Genomic DNA, 18,806 nt, shown 5'->3' on the forward strand with positions numbered 1-18,806 from the left:
ATTAAACGTTTTAAAGATATTCATGCTTAAGCATAGGTGACATAATTAGCACCTCAGTCAGGTTGATTATACCGTCTCTGCACAAGTAAGGATACCCGTAACACCTGAACTGTTGACCACATTTGGGAACTACTGTCCTGACCTTAACTACATAATGTTGACATGTCAACAATTTCCCAGTGTTCACATTTTAAATATCCACATTACGACTGTCGACATTCTGAACTTGTAGACATTATAGAAAACACATTTTTAATATGAGTATTCTAGCTACATCCTGTCTCATTCACTAACAACACGACGTTAAGCAACCAGCAATTAGCTTGGATCGGTGGCTGATTGTAATTTTGGTAAATGAGTTTTACTGTCTTTGTGAGTTTGCAATAAAGCTGAAGTGATGGAAAGTTTACACCCGGTTGCTACAACAATATAATTGCAATGACTAAAAGTCAGTTTGTTTATTAAGGCCAAATTTGTTTTTAAAAGTTTCCATAAAACGTGGGAGTATAATACTGTAGGATCCACAATCACTGTTCCCTTGACTAAAAAACTCCTTCTCTGATATCTGAGTAATGTATATTTCCCAACTGCCCTGAATTTGGCGAAACTCTTGGGCAGATAATATTTATTCCTACATGCCATGGTGGTGGTGGTAATGAAATCAATAGCACTGGCCATTCCCCCTCATGACCTGTCTAGGACCTGACCAGTCCGTGCGGACTCTTCCTGGGATAAGTATTCCTTGAAAATTTGCATGGGGATGCACCAGTAGGAGGCTAGAAGTTTCCTACATACATGTATCCTGTCATACTGGTCCGCAGGAAACGTACCATGACTCCTGCTAATGGGGGTCACATGGGCCTAACGCCGGAATGCCGCCAGAGTGTTCTAAGGCAATTTGTGTCAACTGCAGTTTAAACACACATGAATGTTGACATTGTGTCTGTCTGTGATCCGGTATTTGGTAACAATGGCTCCGATGTCTCACTTCCTGCACCCCTGCTGAATTATTTATAAAACTGATAATATACCATAGTTACTTCCCCTCCTGACTTCTGCAGGAGACTCCGTGAAATAGCAGCAATCTCCCTCTCTCCCTCACTAGTCTAGAAATCTCCCTCATGTCACCTAGCCCACATTACATCGTTACATTTTTGGGGAAAATAGGAATGAAAGATAGATATATTTACATTAAATCATCAGCGCCATTTCCCAGCACTTTACCAAGTACAGTAGCTCTTACTAACTGCTCTGGGGCTCATCTACATTTGTATATAAGTCATTTTAAAAGATTTCTCACAGATGTAGCAGTACACACCAATGATTCTAGGTGTCACGTTCACAATCTCTTTTCACAATCTCTCCATATATGGAACTAGACACGCCTTTTGGGTGGAGCACGACACACACCCTCAATGGGGTACTGCGTAAAATTCTACTACCAACTATAATCTACCTGAAACTAGTGTTCAAAAGTAGGCAAGTATGTAATATACTGACATGCCACCAATGCTCTGCCTTTTTTACACAGCCGCTGGGACCCGAAAATACCCTGGTGGGCAGTCCAATGTGAATCTAAGTGGCTGTAGCTTTGGAATATTTTGGCACAGTTGCTGTGCTCACATTAGCTTTGAGGTAACATTTATGAGTGCATTTTATAAACGTATAGGTAGCAGCTGCTTGCCATGGGCAACTTCTTCACTGGCTCACTTCTCCACCCATCACTGCTTCCTACATCTCCCACAATGTACTTTAAATGTAAATTACATCCAGTATATCAGCCATAGAGATTGCTGAGTAGAAAATGGCTTTTGGAAAACTGAGTTTTCTAATAAATGACACAAAATCAGCAAAAGCATAGTGGTTTGATTTTGAGTACAACTAAATGTTACAGTCCTTGTACTTATCTAGTATATTTGCTCCCATGTTTTATTACTTACCGCTCATGCTGCAGGAGTACTCACTCAGAAAATGTTGCAATGTCCATTTTCCAAGTGACTTGCGCAGTAGACATTAGTCACCAAGAACATGGCGCCTGCCATGTTCTAAAGACTCTGTAGCCATGCCAGTCTCTGTAGCCTGCCAATAGCTAAAAATCCATTTGCAAGCCACTCACCATCAAATGTTTTTTTTCCAGGACTTACTCGGCGGCTGCGATAGAGCTAACATCACGACTTCCTCTCAAATGGTTGGAAACACCGACATTTTCCCTGACACTCCCAGAAAACAGCCGGATACCACCCCCCCAATTCCGGCTTCCTGAATCACCTTGTGCAGGTGCAGTCTATCGATAATTGCCTGGCCCACGAATTAGCAGCTGTGCGAACAGCTCTGAATCAGGCCTATAGTCTTTACAAAGGCCCTCTGTGCCGAAAATAGGAGGGAGCCCACGAATAAACCCCTCATCTTTTAAAACATCCCATTTACAAATATAAGTTTTTAATCCATACAGTATATTCTATTTGTGCACATTCGCCGTGGAATGCAATCATGTGATCAGGGATTTTTTAAAGGCTTTTATTTCCCATCTTTCTCTGGGTGACTGTGATTCCATACTTTCAGCAAGTCTGATATCAAACGGATATACGTACCTGAAATGCAGATTTATCCATCTCTGAGAGGCAATATTATAAATTATCCATACCGCCCAACTGTCCTGCTTTTCGCGGGAATGTCTAGTTTTTTGGGGACATTCCCGCATCCCACCCAGGGCCGGTAGTGGGGGTACCTTGGTGGGGGGCAGTTGGGAGTCCCCCCTGTCACCCGTTAATAGATGCTGCGTGCATCTATTCTGCCACCTGAGGGGCTAGGGACATAGCCAGCAGCTCAGGGAGCCGCTAGCCATGCACCCACAGCGGCGAAAGCAGGGGCGTGGCCCCATGGGAATAGGTCACACACCCAAAATTTTGGGCACGCGTAGTGTCGCCTCTTCACACATGGCCGATGTTGGAAGGTATGAATTAACATTTGTACTTATGTTTGTTATGCATAAATGGTGGCTGGAACAGATATTTCAATATAAAGCAGAGTATCACAGTATGGGGGCCACAATTCTATATAATCTGTGCTCTGCACAGGGACGGTTCTACCACTGGTCAGCTTAAGGCAGCTGCCTAGGGCGCCGGGATCCCGTGGAACACCACCGAGTCTGCCTATAACAAAATTAAGGAGGAAGACATCATTGTTGTACTCAGGGCCGCCGACAGGGGGGTGCCCTGGGTACAGCTGTCCTGGGCCCCGGGCTCTGGAGGGGCCCGGGCAGCTGCCCACAGACCCCCGCACCCTGCCACCCTCACCCGGCGGCCAGGCACGCACAATACACAGTGCAGCCTGCAGAGCACCGAGCCTAGGACACAGAGTGGCTTGGTGCTCTGCAGGCTGCACTGTGCAGTGTGCGCGCCGGACCTGTGGACACTGAAGGAGCAGGTGGACGATGCGCCGTGGATGATGGTAAGTAATAGCTGGGTGCTGTCATGCGGGGGGCACGGCGGGCGCGTGCGGGGGCGGCGGTGACGGCCGGCTGAAAATATGGCGCTGTGCTGCTGGAGGCCCAGACTGTAGGTCAGTCCCGGTCCCCAAAATGTCTAGTGGCGGCCCTGGTTGTACTTACTTCTAACATGCCACCTCCACACTTTGACTTGTGGGGCTGGAAAGTGGGTATTGGTGGCAGTGTGGGGTTGGTTAGAGAAGTAGGTTGTAGTTTTGCCTAGGGTGCCGATTAGCTTTACACTGGCCCTGGCTCTACATCAATTGTAGGTGACCTGTGACTCTCCAGAGGCTGCAAAACTACATCTACCAGCATGCCTTGCCTTAGTTTTGCTGTTAGACATGCTAAAGCTGTGTCAGCACATAACTACTTGTGCACGATTCTGGAAAGCTGCCTTCCAAAGTGGATTTTCATCTTCAGACCCCAATGTCCAACCAAAGAGTGACACTGCTATAATCACCCATCTTTTATTAGCCTCTGTTTTAAATTGCTTTACAGCTTTGTGAGGGACATTTATAATGCAGCTACAGGTCTCTAGTTCACCTTCCCATTTGGCGGTAAAATGTAATAGGGTACACTTTCGCCAGAGGTGTGGGATGCCAGGGGAACTCTGATGTTATTTTAAAGCGGCAATGAATTACAAGGTACAGTTTCACCTTGTAACTGATGGCCGCTTTAAAAAATAAAATAAAAATCAATCAAGTTTGGTGGCGCCCCGCACCTCTGGTGAACTCGGACCCTATTTTGCCGCTGTTATAACACAAATATAACCTGGTCTTAGAATCCGCTTGAACTGTACAGTACCTGTTGTTTCAGCTGGTGAACTAGCCGGTCCTTCTCTCTCTTCAGAGCAATCACTTCATCCTGGGTTTTCTTCTTCTTTGAGGCAGATAGCTCCAGCAAGGCGATGTTAGCGTCCTTCTCACTGATTGCAGCCAACAGAGCTTGCTGCCTGTCAAGAGATAACCCCAATGGTTAGGTCATGCCTTAATTACATATACTGTACATAATTATATGCCATATCTATCATTCATAACAGTGACTAGTCCAACTAGCATGCGAATCCCGGCATGTGGGTTCACTTTCCATTGCAGACCCAAGGCTGCAATCAGTCTCAACCAAGCGGTTCATTGCGCTCCCACAGTGTGTGCACATCGCAGAAGTACACTATATGCAGCAAAGATGCTACAGTATATATAGGAGCCCAGGTATTGTAGTATGCATGTTGTCCTATCTAACATTTGGTTAGCCTCTGTGATGGCTTGTGACACCCCTTAACTATTGGCCGCTACAGCTGCATTCCCCTGTATACCCTTCATGCCCCATAATACAATGCTGTTATGTTCTATGTTATGCTCTACAGTGTTTTCATGGAACTTAGCATTTCCTAGGCAGATACAGCCAAAGTCACACATTGAATATAGGCATATAATTTTAATCAGCAGACGCTGCTTGTCCATCACATTCACTCTGTTTTGCAAATACAGTAAGATGCTATTTAATAGAAAGTCCCATATAACGATGCCTGGCGATACCGAATTGCGCCATTGCATATCACCACTGGGGGTTATGGACACACCTGTACACTCTCCATATGCCCTATATATAGAATGGTCAGAACACCTGCCCAGCATTATCTGCACACCAAATATTATTATAATACAATTCTATTACATAAATACAAACATTACAATACATACCCAGCATGACATCTGACCACAACAGATCATGATAACTTATACAGGCATAGGGCACTGCACACATACATGTCAAATAACCACGATGGTTTTGCAAATGATTGATGCTTTAAAAATACGGCCAGACAAAATCCAGGACCTCCGGGGGTTTCAATTCCGTCTGACATTACTGATGCTCGGAAATATCCGTTTCTGCGTACAATAAATAGTATTCAATCTATCCAATCTTTTTTTCCCGCGACATTCAGAAACACTCCGAAAGTTAAAAAAGATGTGCATCCGCGAATCCATGTTTTTTGTTTTTTACATGGAAACTGGGAGCTTATTCACAAATCCAGAAGCAATTTCTGTAAATGCAAATAAGCCTTTTTTAAAGAGCGGAACCTGTGAGGGAGTCCCGAAATTGAATAGGTGCGAGACGATATTCGAGTATCAAAAATATCGGCCAACATTGAATACACCCTCCAAAAGGGATCGGTGTAAATGCAGTGGTTGAAAATTAAAACAATTATTTTTTAGGTCTGCATACTGTATATCCTGTCTGAAAAAAAAATCCTTAGTGAGAAATCGTTTAGGAAAAATAGCTAATTGTTGATTGTTATTTTGTGCCTGCGTGTTTTGCCAGGATGTCTAATTACCACCTGTGCTAGTAACATCTAGTCTGGAAGAGAAATAACACATAATTATGCTTTTTGTCATGATCAAAGGAAGGAAAATTGTGTAATGAAAATCTTATTTATAATTACACCCTGTTCTAACTTTATAGCCATATTTACAAAGGGAAGTTAATCCTCATAGCTGGGCCAAATTCAATTACCCTTTAAGCCAGTTCACCTAAGATGGAAGGTCATGAGTTATACAATGAATATATTGTATATGAGAAGTAATGTACAGTAGGTTAAGTGAACTTGGTATTTCTGCGGCACTTCGTTTCCCTTCAGGTTTGCACACACAGGCATTGAAACACCTTGTAGTTTGTCCTAACATTTAACAGAAACTTCACAGTGTGTGGTCAGAGTCCCCCCCCCCCCCCCGACCCCTTTATCGTAGTGTACTATGGGACCGATTCAGATTTGTGTGCTAAAACATTCGCAGTTGCGATCCAAACACAGCAGATGTGTGATAATATGCAAACTACCCAGATGCCTGGAGTTCTATCAAGATGTCCAAAAGCAGCTTCGCAAATCCAAGTACTAGTGTACAAACATGGATGTGGTGGCAGATCCTTCGATAATCGGTTCCGAAATAACCCTACAGTCTCACCGATTGTTTGCAGGAATTTAGATGCTGGCATCATGTTTGATGCACCGCCATTTTATTGGAGACCTGAACATGCACCATTAGATCCTACTACAGTGACAAAGGGGCTTATTCAATGTGGCCGAGGAGGGGGTTAAAAGGCGGGGATTGCCGAAAACAAGCGACCTAATTCTATGTTCCGAGGGAATCCTCGCTGTCAGATGACGGCAAGGATCCCCCAGTGAGGCTCGCAGCTAATGCAGGGAGCCCGCTGCATTTAGGCAAGAGCCTCGCTGTTTTAGTGGCCGCAGGCGCCATTTCCCCCTCGCTGCAAAAACCTAGCAACTTGAAAACGGCTTGTGCAGGGGGTCAGTTGAATACTGACCCTGCGAGCTGTGACAGTGAGCAGTCAGCACTGTTCACTGTCACAGCTCGCAAAAAGCATTGAATACTCCCCAAAGTCTCCTAACTTGGGCTTCTGGGTAGAGAGGAGGGAGCCTGGATAGAGACTGCACACAAACTGCTTGTCTCTTAGTAGGCCTCTGTGTATACATAATATATATATATATATATATATATATATTTTAGGCAGTAAGGATAGTGTAATAGTTAGCATTACTGCCTCACAGCACTGACGTCATGGGTTAGATTCCCACCATGGCTCTAACTGTGCGGAGTTTGTATATTCTCCCTGTGCTTGCGTGGGTTTACACCGGGTACTCTTGTTTCCTCCCACAGTCCCAAAAATATACTGGTAAGGTAACTGTCTCCCAACAAAATTAACCCTAGAATGTCTGTGTGTGCATGTACATGTTGTAGGGAATATAGATTGTAAGCTCCACTGGGGCAGGGACTGATGTTCAAATATTCTCTGTAAAGCGCTGCGGAATATGTGTGCCCTATATGAATAACTGTTAAATATATAATATATATATATATATATATATATATATATATATATATATATATATATATATATGAAGAATGAAAGAAGGGGCTAATAAAGGACATACTTTCATACCTTTCAAACACTCCATACTTAATTGTAAACACTGTGAGAAGGCTGCATGCCTATGATAAAAAATTTCCTATTTGGTGAATGTAAATATTTAATGCTAGTACTATTGAGGAGGCAGAGAGAGCAGCCTGTCTGGACTTCTCAAAAATTTAAGGATGAGGATTCATTTAAAATAAACACTAAAATTTCTGTCTGAATGCATAGGAACCATTATTTATCACAATTGTTAGTTTAATGTACAGCGTGAAAGTGTAATTTTATATGATGAATATGACAGGAACAGAGACCATAATGTACACAGCGAGATACAAGGCAACAAGTTTATTTGGGTAATTGCAGTAGAGTTTCCTGAGAAATACATACAACTGCCATATCAGCCAGGCTTATCTTCCTCTCCCGTCGCTCCACTTCTGCCACTCCCCTTCAACAAAGGGGGGTATTCAATGGCATATATTCAATGCCGTGGGCGAGCGGTGACTGCGAGCAGGACTTTTTGCTCGCAGTCACCGCTCACCCTGTCAGTATTCAACTGACACCCCTCATACGCAAATTCCCCCTCGCTCTGTTTTTTGAGCGAGGGAGAATTGGCGTATGTGCCTCCAAAAGCTGCGAGAATCGAGGCTAATTACAGCGAGTTTGCTGCACTAGCCGCGGCTCTCGCAGTTTAGGGGAATCCTCGCAGTTCTGTGACAGCGAGGATTCCCCCGGAACGTTGCATAGTGCGAGCGGCCGGCGCGGGGGTTAAACTGCGAGGATCACTGGTTTTCTGCGATCCTCGCAGTTTAACCCCCTCGCCGGCTGCTCACACCGGCATTGAATACATGCCATTGTCAGGGGTACGACTGTCGAGCAAGCTAGACAGCCGTACCCCTGTCCCGTTCTATACATGCCATTGTCAGGGGTACGACTGTCGAGCAAGCTAGACAGCCGTACCCCTGTCCCGTTCTCGCTTTGCTCGACGGTCGGGATTCAATGTCCCAGCCGTCGAGCGCGAGAAAGGGGTGTGGCCGCGAGGACGGAAATAGACGATCTCCGGCCGGGAGCTCGACTAATTTCAGCTTTTCTCGGCAGAACGAGCCCGACAGCTTGTGATGTCGAGCTCGTTCTGCCGAGAACCCCTGTTCAATGCTGTCGGGGAAGACAGCATTGAATAAGGCCCCACAGCCATCTCCCCCGTCGTGAGATGGCTGCAGGAGCACAACACACATTGAATACCCCCCAAAATCTGCACCGGCTCCCATTCCCCTACAAAATCCTCTTCAACTCCTCACATACAGGGCCATCTCTAATTCCATTGCTCCATAGATCTCCAACCTCATCTCCATTCATACACCGACGGTGGCAGCAACGTAATGTACAGGACAGAATGGGTTCATGATAAAAGAATATTTTCACATTCCGCATACAGTGTTTGTATAAATTAATATGATTGGGCATACGGTACCACAATAGCCAGGGTTATGGATGGCATTTTATTTTTTAGTGGTATTTTACAGCCTAACCTGTCCCCTTCCCATATACCAATTAAACAGGCTCCACACACTTGTTCCAAGCGACTCATTTTGAAATTGATGGCTCCAGCGTAGGCTGGATACACCTCATTGGGCCTGATGGAGCGTTTAACGCAAGCTGGCCACAAATTCTCCTGCACAGACAGGCGTACGTCCAACTTAGCATCAGCTCATAAAGAAGTCTCAAATAAAGGAAATATCAGCACAAACTAGGCCATTTACAATTACAACAAATCAGAAACCATACAAACACATTTCTTAATAGCTACAGACATTGTTCTATTCTAGAAGAATATATATATATATATATATATATATATATATATATATATATATAGACTTTGTTGCATACCTCCCAACTTTTGTAGCTCCGGAGGCGGGACGATGCTCGCGGGTGGGACATCGGGACAGCCCCTGACAATCGGGACTGTCCCGATAAAATCGGGACTGTTGGGAGGTATGTTTGTTGGGCGCTGGGCACATCACCTGGATACAATTCCTTGTCGGGTGCCTTCATCCACAGGGTATACAGACGAGAGATTGACGCGGCACTCCAGACCAGATTTCAAACTTGAATGAATTTATTGTGCTCAATATCTCGTCTATATATATATATATATATATATATATATATATATATATATATATATATAAATAATACACATTTAAGCACTCATTCTGGTTGACCCGCAAAGCTGTGAAATTCGGGTTATATAAACTGTGCCCGCTCGAACGGCCGACCGCCTCCCCCCCCCCATGCACACCAATTTCCCTGCGTGCATGCAAGTGGAAATTTAGTATAAACATCCATTTGCAGCCTTGAGTGTGGGGCAAAATCATTTGATGGTCGCGACCATCGAATGAATTTGCAACAAGCGCAGACCTCTCTGGTGTCTTAGATCTGCGGCGTCCCTGTGCAGAAAGCAGGTGGGCAGCTGACATCCGCTGCCTTCAGCTGCCCGCCCCCCGCACCCGCATATGGGGCGCATTAGCATGGGAACACCTAGCATTTTCATGAGGACGCCCATGAAATGGTGGACGTTCCCATGGGCGCAACCGCTCACCGCCGCCCCATGCCCGCACTGTGGCCGCTCGCACAAAGTAGCTGCACATGAGCATAAAAGTTTATGCCCAGTCGCTAAACATCAGTCCCCTGTGCGAACGCGCAGGGGAGCGAAGCGACCAGAATGACCTCCATATATACACAGATGTAGCAACACTAAACCAGTGATGCATAGATGGCACGACCAGTGTGCCTGCAAATGGGGCCACCATTCACATTTATGGTTAGCCGTGTTGCCCAGTGAATAGTGCAACATGCCGTGATGCATTTGCCCTTGCATACATATCCTGGAATAGATGAGGGTGGCTACATTTGTATAACGTAAGGTCCATGCGCACTGGGCGATACTTTTTGCTGTTTGTGCTGCTTTCAGCTCAAAACCGCCTAGTGCGTATGGCTGGGCAATGAGCGGTGAACGCTGATGCTGGGTGCCAGGGTGGTGATGCCTGGCTGCATCCGCAGCATGACTGTTGCTTAGAAAGCTCTTTCTGAGCGATGTTGTAAACAATATCGCCTAGTGTGTATGGGGCAATAGTCTCCTACTATGGAAAGTCGTTCACCCCTGTGAAAATCGCTCTATGTATGCACTGAGCAAATTTCTGCCCAGTGTCTATGGACCGTTAGTAACAGGACCTGGCATATGCTGCTCCGCTCCGTCCTCATCCTTTTTTCCAATTCCTGCTCCGCTGTCTGTCAACTTCACGCTCAGTCTCCCTCAGAGTTAACTCCTTTCCTGGTTAGCGACTAAATACTCCTCTCCTGTATCTCTAGACCTCCCAACAGGACTGATGGATTGGAGCGGTATCAGAGGCGTACCTAGATATATGTAGGCCCCATAGCAAAAGTTTGTAAGGGCCCCATATTCAGCAGCTGATGGTGATAAATGTATGTAAAACATATTAAATAGACAGCAAGGTGGGCCCCCTTCACCTCTGGGCCCCATAGCAGCTGCACCCCTTGCACCTATGGTAGTTACGCCCTTGAGCGGTATACATCCCAACTCCCAATTCCCAGGCATATTGTAGATGGGACAGGCCTCACAAATATATTATATATTTGTGTGCGTATACTGTACATTATGTGCCTGTTAATATTATTGTATGTACGTAATTCAACATCTCATATCTTAGACATATATAAAAAATAAATAAAGAAAAAAAACATGCATTTTGCATATCCGGAACCTCCAAAAAACATTCCTGTGACTACGCGGTTCCTGCTTGTCGCCAAATGCCGCATTCCTGTTACAATTTCAAGGTATATGCATGGGGCTCGGAGGAAAGTTCATTAACACGTCTTCATCGTCTAAGGAGAGGCTAATCTCTTACTGTTGTTTAATAAATGTGGTTAATGAAAATAAATTTTTCAACCATTTATTACTGTGATACATTTCTGAAAATGTCTCTGTGTTAATATTTAGAAATACTAATCCGTTCCTCTGTTAGAAGATTGCCTTTCATTTTGGCCGGCTAATCTGCTATATAAACAGCCGGGTACAATTTCTCCCAAATTCTGAGCAAACACTAATATATCCATTGAATAACTGGAAAGTTGTAGAATAGAGTCTAAATTGAAAACATCTACAGCGCCATAGAGGAATGTAATGCTTTACTTTCCATTTATAACTTATAAACATTCCCCCAGTTTGCAGATAGTAAAACGATCTGTATTATGCAAGTGGGGCGGGGTTTTCACGTTTTATTGTACAACTGTATCTTCGTAACTTTTAATACCTTTCAAAGTATTTATGGAAGCTTATGAATAATGAGCAGACTACGACTAGCGCAATTTAAGGTGAGGTGTAAGAAAGCGTTTCTTCTCTCAATAATTAGATTTTTTTTCTATTGTGTATAATAAAACCAGTGCTATGCCTTCCAGTTACCATCTACATTAAAATATAATAGCAAGTATGAGATTCCAGAACTAATAAAGTGCATAATGTAAACCTGGGCGGATTTTGGAACTAATCATGCGAAATGTTGCCGGATTTTTCCACTTTTAAATAGTTAATTGGACAGTACATACTGATTTAACTCAAAAATATCATATCAGCCATTGCCAAGTAGGAGCTGCCATGATGGGTGATAATGTGCTGCATTTTCTGAGAACAAAGACTTTTGTGATTGTTCTACATTCCATCCCAGAACCATTTGAAGTGAAATAGAACACAGTTGGGTGAGTACTGGAAAAGGGACAACATTGGATGTGAATAAAACACTGGCCCTGCTTCAGAGATGTAGGCATATGCTGTCACAACTACAAATTTGTGCGCAACACCTGTGTGAGAATATGCAAATGGTGCAGCCGCTGAGATTTTTATTGAGTCTCCCACTGGAACGGTCTCATATCTTGCAACTGAAGATGCAAAAATCAGACGCACGTCGGTCTAAAATTGACCTTCTGAGTAACCCTATGAATTTAGATGCCAGAGCCCTTTTTTTGCTTTTGTTACCCGACTGTCAATCACTTCATAAATAAATACTCAATGCGACGGATACGGCAATATTCTTGTGGCACTTCTATAATGCAGCTTTCATGTATTCGCAGTGGTATATAAATCACTTCACTGCAAAAACTACTGACATTGTGGGCTAATTCAGACCTGATCATTGGGCTGCAAATTTTTGGAACCCAGCGAACAGGCTGCCACCTCCCTGCACAAGTGAAATCACGCCCCTGTGCACGGCTGCAAATGCGATTGCAGCCATGCGAAGAGGGGACAATACATTCGCCCGTCAAATAATTAGACTCCCCCCTCCCTGCTGCGATGGCTGTGAGGAGATCGGGAGTGCTGATGACGCCAGCGTTCCTAGCAGAAGGGGGGGTGATCTTGGCCCTATGATTTCGCAAGGCAGCCAATTTTTGAATGACTCCACATAGGGATCGTAGTCCGCAATCAAGTCTCTATTCTGATCACAAGTCTTTCACAAGCTGATTGACAGGAAGCTGCCTTTTGTGGGTGTCACCCGGCCATTTTCTGGGAGTGTCAGGAAAAATGCAGGCGTGCCCTGGTGTTTTCAGGGAGTGTGCGCGACGTTAGGTCCAGCTCAGATCAGCCTGTGTTTAGCACACATGTCGAGTAAGTTCTGCAGTATGCGCATGGATTTGCAGCTAGACACTGATAGGCGTGATTTTTGCAAGCCATTCCCAGACTTGCACAGGGCGGGATTTCACTCTGTCTGGGCGGTTCTGGGATAGAGAGTCGACAATATCTAAGATGACATATGTCGGCAAGGACATCGTATGAGTCTACGGCATCTCCTCGCATGGCGAATGCCTTCAGGCACACTATTATAATCTAACTCTATGCCCACTTGGATGGTAAAGTATAAACCAAGTCGATCTAGACAAAAAAAAAACATAAAAAAACTTTTATCGACCTTTTCAGTGTCGACAAAGTCAATGTCAGCCTTTTGCTTGTGTCGACCTTCTGTCAACGTCAACCTAGGGAATGTGGACCATGTATAGGTGTTGACCTAGTCACTGTTGACCATTAGTTTTTGACCTAGAGACTGTCAATCTAGACATTGGCGACCCAGGAACTGGATACCGTCTTGGCGGTGGCTATCCTAATGCAGGGCTCAGTCAGCTAAATCACCCATCAGTGACCAGCATAGGCGAATCTAGAATTATGGTAATGGGTGGTCCCAGATCTAGACATAACAGTAGGGGGACCTTTGCGCGGCGCAGCCGCGCGGCAAAAAGGGGGCGTGGTCTCATGGGAAGGAGGCGTGGCATCAAAAAAAGGGGTGTGGTATTACACTTTAGACGAGGCATGTCCAACGTTGGCCCTCCAGATGTTTTGAAACTACACATCCCAGCATGCTTTGCAATAGTTTTAGCATTCTCTAATAGCAAAACTGTGGCAAAGCATGCTGGGATGTGTAGTTTCACAACATCTGGAGGGCCAACGTTGGACATGCCTGCTTTAGACCATACACAGTAATGCCCATTACACATTTTAGCAAACTCCGTAATACCCATTACACATAAAGCCACACGCCGTAATGCCAATGACACATAAGGCCACACACCATAATGCCCATTACACATTGTGCCACATATCATGATGCCCATTACATACTATATAACAAACCGTAATGCCCATTACATACTTGCCACATAAGTGCTGCTTACCTACGTGCTCATTGCTAGGGGGTTCTTGCTTGATGGCACCATAGTACCCATTATACATGATGCCGCACACCATAGTACCCATTACACATGATGCCGCACACCATAGTACCCATTACACATGATGCTGCACACATAATGTCCCTTACACATGATGCTGCACACATAATGCCCCTTACACATGATGATGCACACATAATGCCGCTTACACATGATGCTGCACACCGTAATGCCCCTTTGAAATAATACCCCTTTCACAACAGAAAATGCAGGGATTTACCCGGGAATATGGTCCCAGGATCATGCAGGGACATTCCCAGGCTGACCCTTTATACACCAGCCTAGTCCCTGCATTTTCTGGTGTGAGGGGGAGAGACAACCACTCTCCTCTCCCTACCCCCCTTTAACAAACCAGCTATATCTTTGGAACCAACTGACCCATTTACATGAGACCAGTATCATATTGAAGAACTTTTGAGTTAGTTTCGAATGATTTTGGTCCCGTTAAACTGGGCTGTTTGGTTCCAAAGAAATCTGCCCTCAAAGAACATAAACAGTCATGAAATTACATTTAAGAAATGAAAAAAACAAAAACGGTTTAACCTCAATATCCCTGGAACCAATTAATCCATATAGATCCAGCCTGGTATCAGATTGAAGGCCCAGCGATTTGGGTTCGACTGAGATCAACCTTGAGCTTCAGTGATGCCGAAGGGGGAACTGGCAGCCGTTGAACTGGGTGGGGGTCCCATGTTATCCTATAGGGAAAACGTTCCAGCTTTGCCTGGCCGTATCTCCGGTTCCCAGAGGGCTAGAGACAAAGGGCTGGGCTCGTTGGAAAGCCCCATCCCTCAGCTACAAAATGAGCTAATGGGTGGTCCTGTGCACCCCCGGACCACCCCCTAGATTCGCCTATGGTGACCAGGTCTGTAGCTGGCCAACAGACCCCTTGTTTAGGCACAAGTGGCTTAATCAGTGCCTCAGACAATTTTATCTAGCCGTCTGTGCTCAGCCATGGATATTCTTAGAACCTTGCTTATGGTGTCCATTAGTTGTAAAATTTTGAGGGCAATGGGAATCTAAACACTGAGTAGAAGCTAAACAGTGCGTGTGCATTGCCTCAATCTCAGTGTCTTGCTTGTGGAAAGAACGAAGAGCCTTTCTGTTGGGCGTAGCCAACATACCCATCATAATGTTGGAACAATAAGGAATCATAGGGCCTTCAAGTAGGGAAGGTGGAAGTTTATACTCTGAGGGGTAAATTAACTAAGATGGGAGTTATATTGAGGATGGGATGTTACCCATAGAAATAATTCAGCTCCTACCTATTATCTTCTAGAAGGTGCTAAATAATTAAGTAGAATCTGACTGCTAGGGAAAACATCCCATCTTCAATAGAACTCCCATCTTAGTAAATTTAACCCCTAGTGAGGATCAAATTTATCTAATATAAGTTTGGAAAACTAGTTCCCATATATTTTAACAATGATATTCTGAACAACCTTGCACTTCTTCCTGCTGGACTGAGCATATACAAGAACATAAAACATCAACCAACAAACAATGCAATGACCTAGTCAGCCGTTGGGAGGAAATAAGACTTGCATATTACTACATTATTGCATCCCTAGGAATAGGTATCAATCAGACATAATTTCCTAGTACAGCGGTTCTCAAACTGTGGGTCCTGACCCCAAAGTGGGTCCCGGCCTTCTCAGCATGGGGTCGCAACTCCATGTTGCTGACCATCAGGCTGGTGACTTTTCTAATCTCAGTCAGTGAATCAAGGAGTCTGTTGAATTGTCTGTTATTTTAGACTCCTCCCATCACTCTGTGCCTCCACAATACTGCCATGTATGTGCTGTCTGCTGACCTCACATGTGTGGCGACCATTCTGTGGTAAATTGCCGGGGTCCTGTAATTATTTTTATTGTCTGATGGGGTCCCAGAGCTAAATAGTTTGAGAACCTCTGTCCTAGTAGAATAATACCCATGATGACCTAAATAGGCTAGGGTCTGCTGTTACTGTACTTCAGGGTTGTCTACCTGACCCTCTCCTTCAGGGAGAAAATGCTCTGTTCCTCCCTGGTAATGTATGATTACCATCACCTGTGGTGAAACACCCTTCTTATCAATTACCTAGCTCACCACAGGTGATGGTAATCCTACTTTACCAGGGGAGTCCAGGAACAGAGCATTTTATCCCTGAAGGAGATGGTCATGTAGGCAACCCTGCTGGACTTATGGGAAAGTTAAACAACAGTGATGGCAAAATTCTGTGTAACATAGCAACACATAAATAAGTTATTATACCGTGGTCTACAGTCTTCTGAGGCTTATTTCCAAGGAACCCAACAAGGATGTAGAGTGGGCAAGAGGAAAGACACTCGAGAACTAAGCAAAGTTAGGTCTAGAACTGAGCTGGGGACAATTGGGAGTATTCAATGCAATGGCGAGCGCATGGCAGCGAATCCTGTTTTTGATTCGCAGTGCGCTCGCCATGATTTTTCTCTCCCCTTCAATTCGCCGCCAGCCCTGACTATTCAATGCGTCAGGGGCTCGCTGCCCCTGACGGCGAATAGTGGCAAGAGTGACGAATCCCCCTGTGCAGATGCTCCATGCCTGTCTGGAGTCTGCAGGGGGATGGGAGGGACATGGTTTGAATTTGTGTTTGAGGGAGGTGCAGAGTATAGGGCTGATGTATGGATGTGTAAGGGAGGGTGCTGGGTGCAGGGCTGGGGTATGGGTGTGTAAGGGTGGTTGCTGGGTGTAAGGGAGGAGTTCTCGGTCCTAGGGGTGAGTGTCTACTTGCAAACCATATATAGGCTGGCACTGCCCCCTCCGTGTATAGGATGGAGCTGTCCCTGTATGTGTAAGGTGGCAATGAGCACACTGATTCCAAAAAATGGAGCGGCGCATTATGGGTATAAGTGTCACTACAGGGTGTATTGTGCGTAAGTGGAACTACAGTACAGGGGTTATTATGTGTATTAGTGGATTATATGTAAGTGGCACTACAGAGGGCAATATGCATATAAGCGGCACTAAAGGGGTAATAGTCTCACCAGTATGAGACGTGGCTTATCTGGGATTTGCTTCACCTGCCCCAGCAAAAATGGGGCTGTGACCTTGCTTTAAATAAGCAAAATACTTTAAAAAAGGGACAGTTCGGTAATTTTTGGGGTTTAAGGGTGCCTTGATAAAATCAAGGAGACCCAAAGGGTGCCTTCAACGAAAAAAAGTTTGGGAACCACTGGTCTAAGCGGTAGATGTATGAAGCCATTATAAGGGACAAGAGAGCCTGAGGAAAAGTAGCCCATGGCAACCAATCAGCACTGAAGTAACATCTATAAGTTGCATAATATAAAATTATACAGAGCAGCTGATAAGATGCCATGGGCGACTTCTCCTCCCTTATCACTGCTTCATACATTTACCCCTGTGTACCCGCCATGTGATAGTTTAAACAATAAAAGTTTCCTTTGTGTTTGTAGCAACCTAGGGGGGAATTCAATTAGCCGCTGTAATTTTAGCTATTTAAATAACACTGAAAGCCAGCACTTATCTGGGATATTTTTTCACCAGACCAAGGCAGACAAAAAAAAAATACCCAATATCAGTTTTTTTACCTCCATGATTTGGAAATTGAAACATTTTGTGCGTAAAAAAATGTGGGTAATTGAATCCACCCATAATTTTTATTATTCAGAAGCCCAAGGACATCGTATAATTATTTTTCCTATGCAAAATTATTTTTACTTCAACTACACTAGCACCTGGCAGCTCATGTCAAAAGAGCCACAGCAGAGATTTCTGCAGCCTGAATACGGAACAGTTTTCCAATTTTCCTTGTTTCTGTTCTATATAAATTGTACAAATCGCTTTTGAAAGGAGTGATTTTAATAAGTATCTCGGAGCAGACGTAACCACTAAAACATTTAAATTATAATATCACTATAGATAAATTCCACTGCCCTGAAGACATTTCAGGAGTATTATGTAGGCAATTTAAGTCCTTCTTCTTAATTATATGACTGTAAAATGACTTTCCCTTAAGCCGCTACAATTTGCTGTGTCGAACATAAAGTTTTGGCTGGAAATCGAGAGCAAATCAAAAAATTAATCATATTGTTAGTTCAGCTGCCAAAGTGGCCGGTAAATGGAGTGTTCGCTTGTCGGCAACACATTTTCCTGCATCATACGCGATGCCATTAATTCAAAACATAAACAAATATGGGTATCTTATATCGTAGGGAAAATCTAATGTACTTCAGAGTTCTCTCAGTAATCTTCTGATAGGAAAACCCAGATGTTTGTTCAAACTGTATTTGCAAATTAAGATTGGCAAGCAAGTTGAATGGGGTTTACACAATCCTTCCATTACACTATGGAACTTATTCTGGTCCAAAAGCACGATGCAAAATTTGCAGTGTTGCGTGTGGATGAAACACCGCCCGCACGGCTGTTCCCCCCTTACCCACACACTCGCTCCGCTAATTCTCCTGCACGGCTCAGAATGGATGCTTAGCATTGGGTGCAGGGGCCAAATAATTCAATGGTTGCCAACCATCAAATGATTTGGAAGGTGCACGCACAACTAAGACTCTCTCTGGTGTCTTAGCTTTGCGTACTCCCTGTACAGGAAGAGGGTGGGCAG

General features: G+C 44.4%; 1 protein-coding gene across 12 annotated transcripts in view; it reads right to left on the minus strand.

Moving 5' to 3' along the window:
- ERC2 (ELKS/RAB6-interacting/CAST family member 2) overlaps positions 1-18,806 on the minus strand; it is an 875,436-nt gene that overhangs the window by 297,798 nt on the left and 558,832 nt on the right. For all 12 annotated transcript variants that reach the window (XM_083156222.1, XM_083156227.1, XM_083156223.1 and 9 more), the window contains one exon: positions 4,292-4,439. In XM_083156222.1, the coding sequence (XP_083012348.1) occupies positions 4,292-4,439 (148 nt within the window). The remainder of the gene's footprint in view (positions 1-4,291; positions 4,440-18,806) is intronic.

This window comes from Crinia signifera, chromosome 8, assembly GCF_055691185.1.
Source record: "Crinia signifera chromosome 8, ASM5569118v1, whole genome shotgun sequence".
In the NCBI taxonomy this organism is placed as follows: Eukaryota; Metazoa; Chordata; class Amphibia; order Anura; family Myobatrachidae; genus Crinia; species Crinia signifera.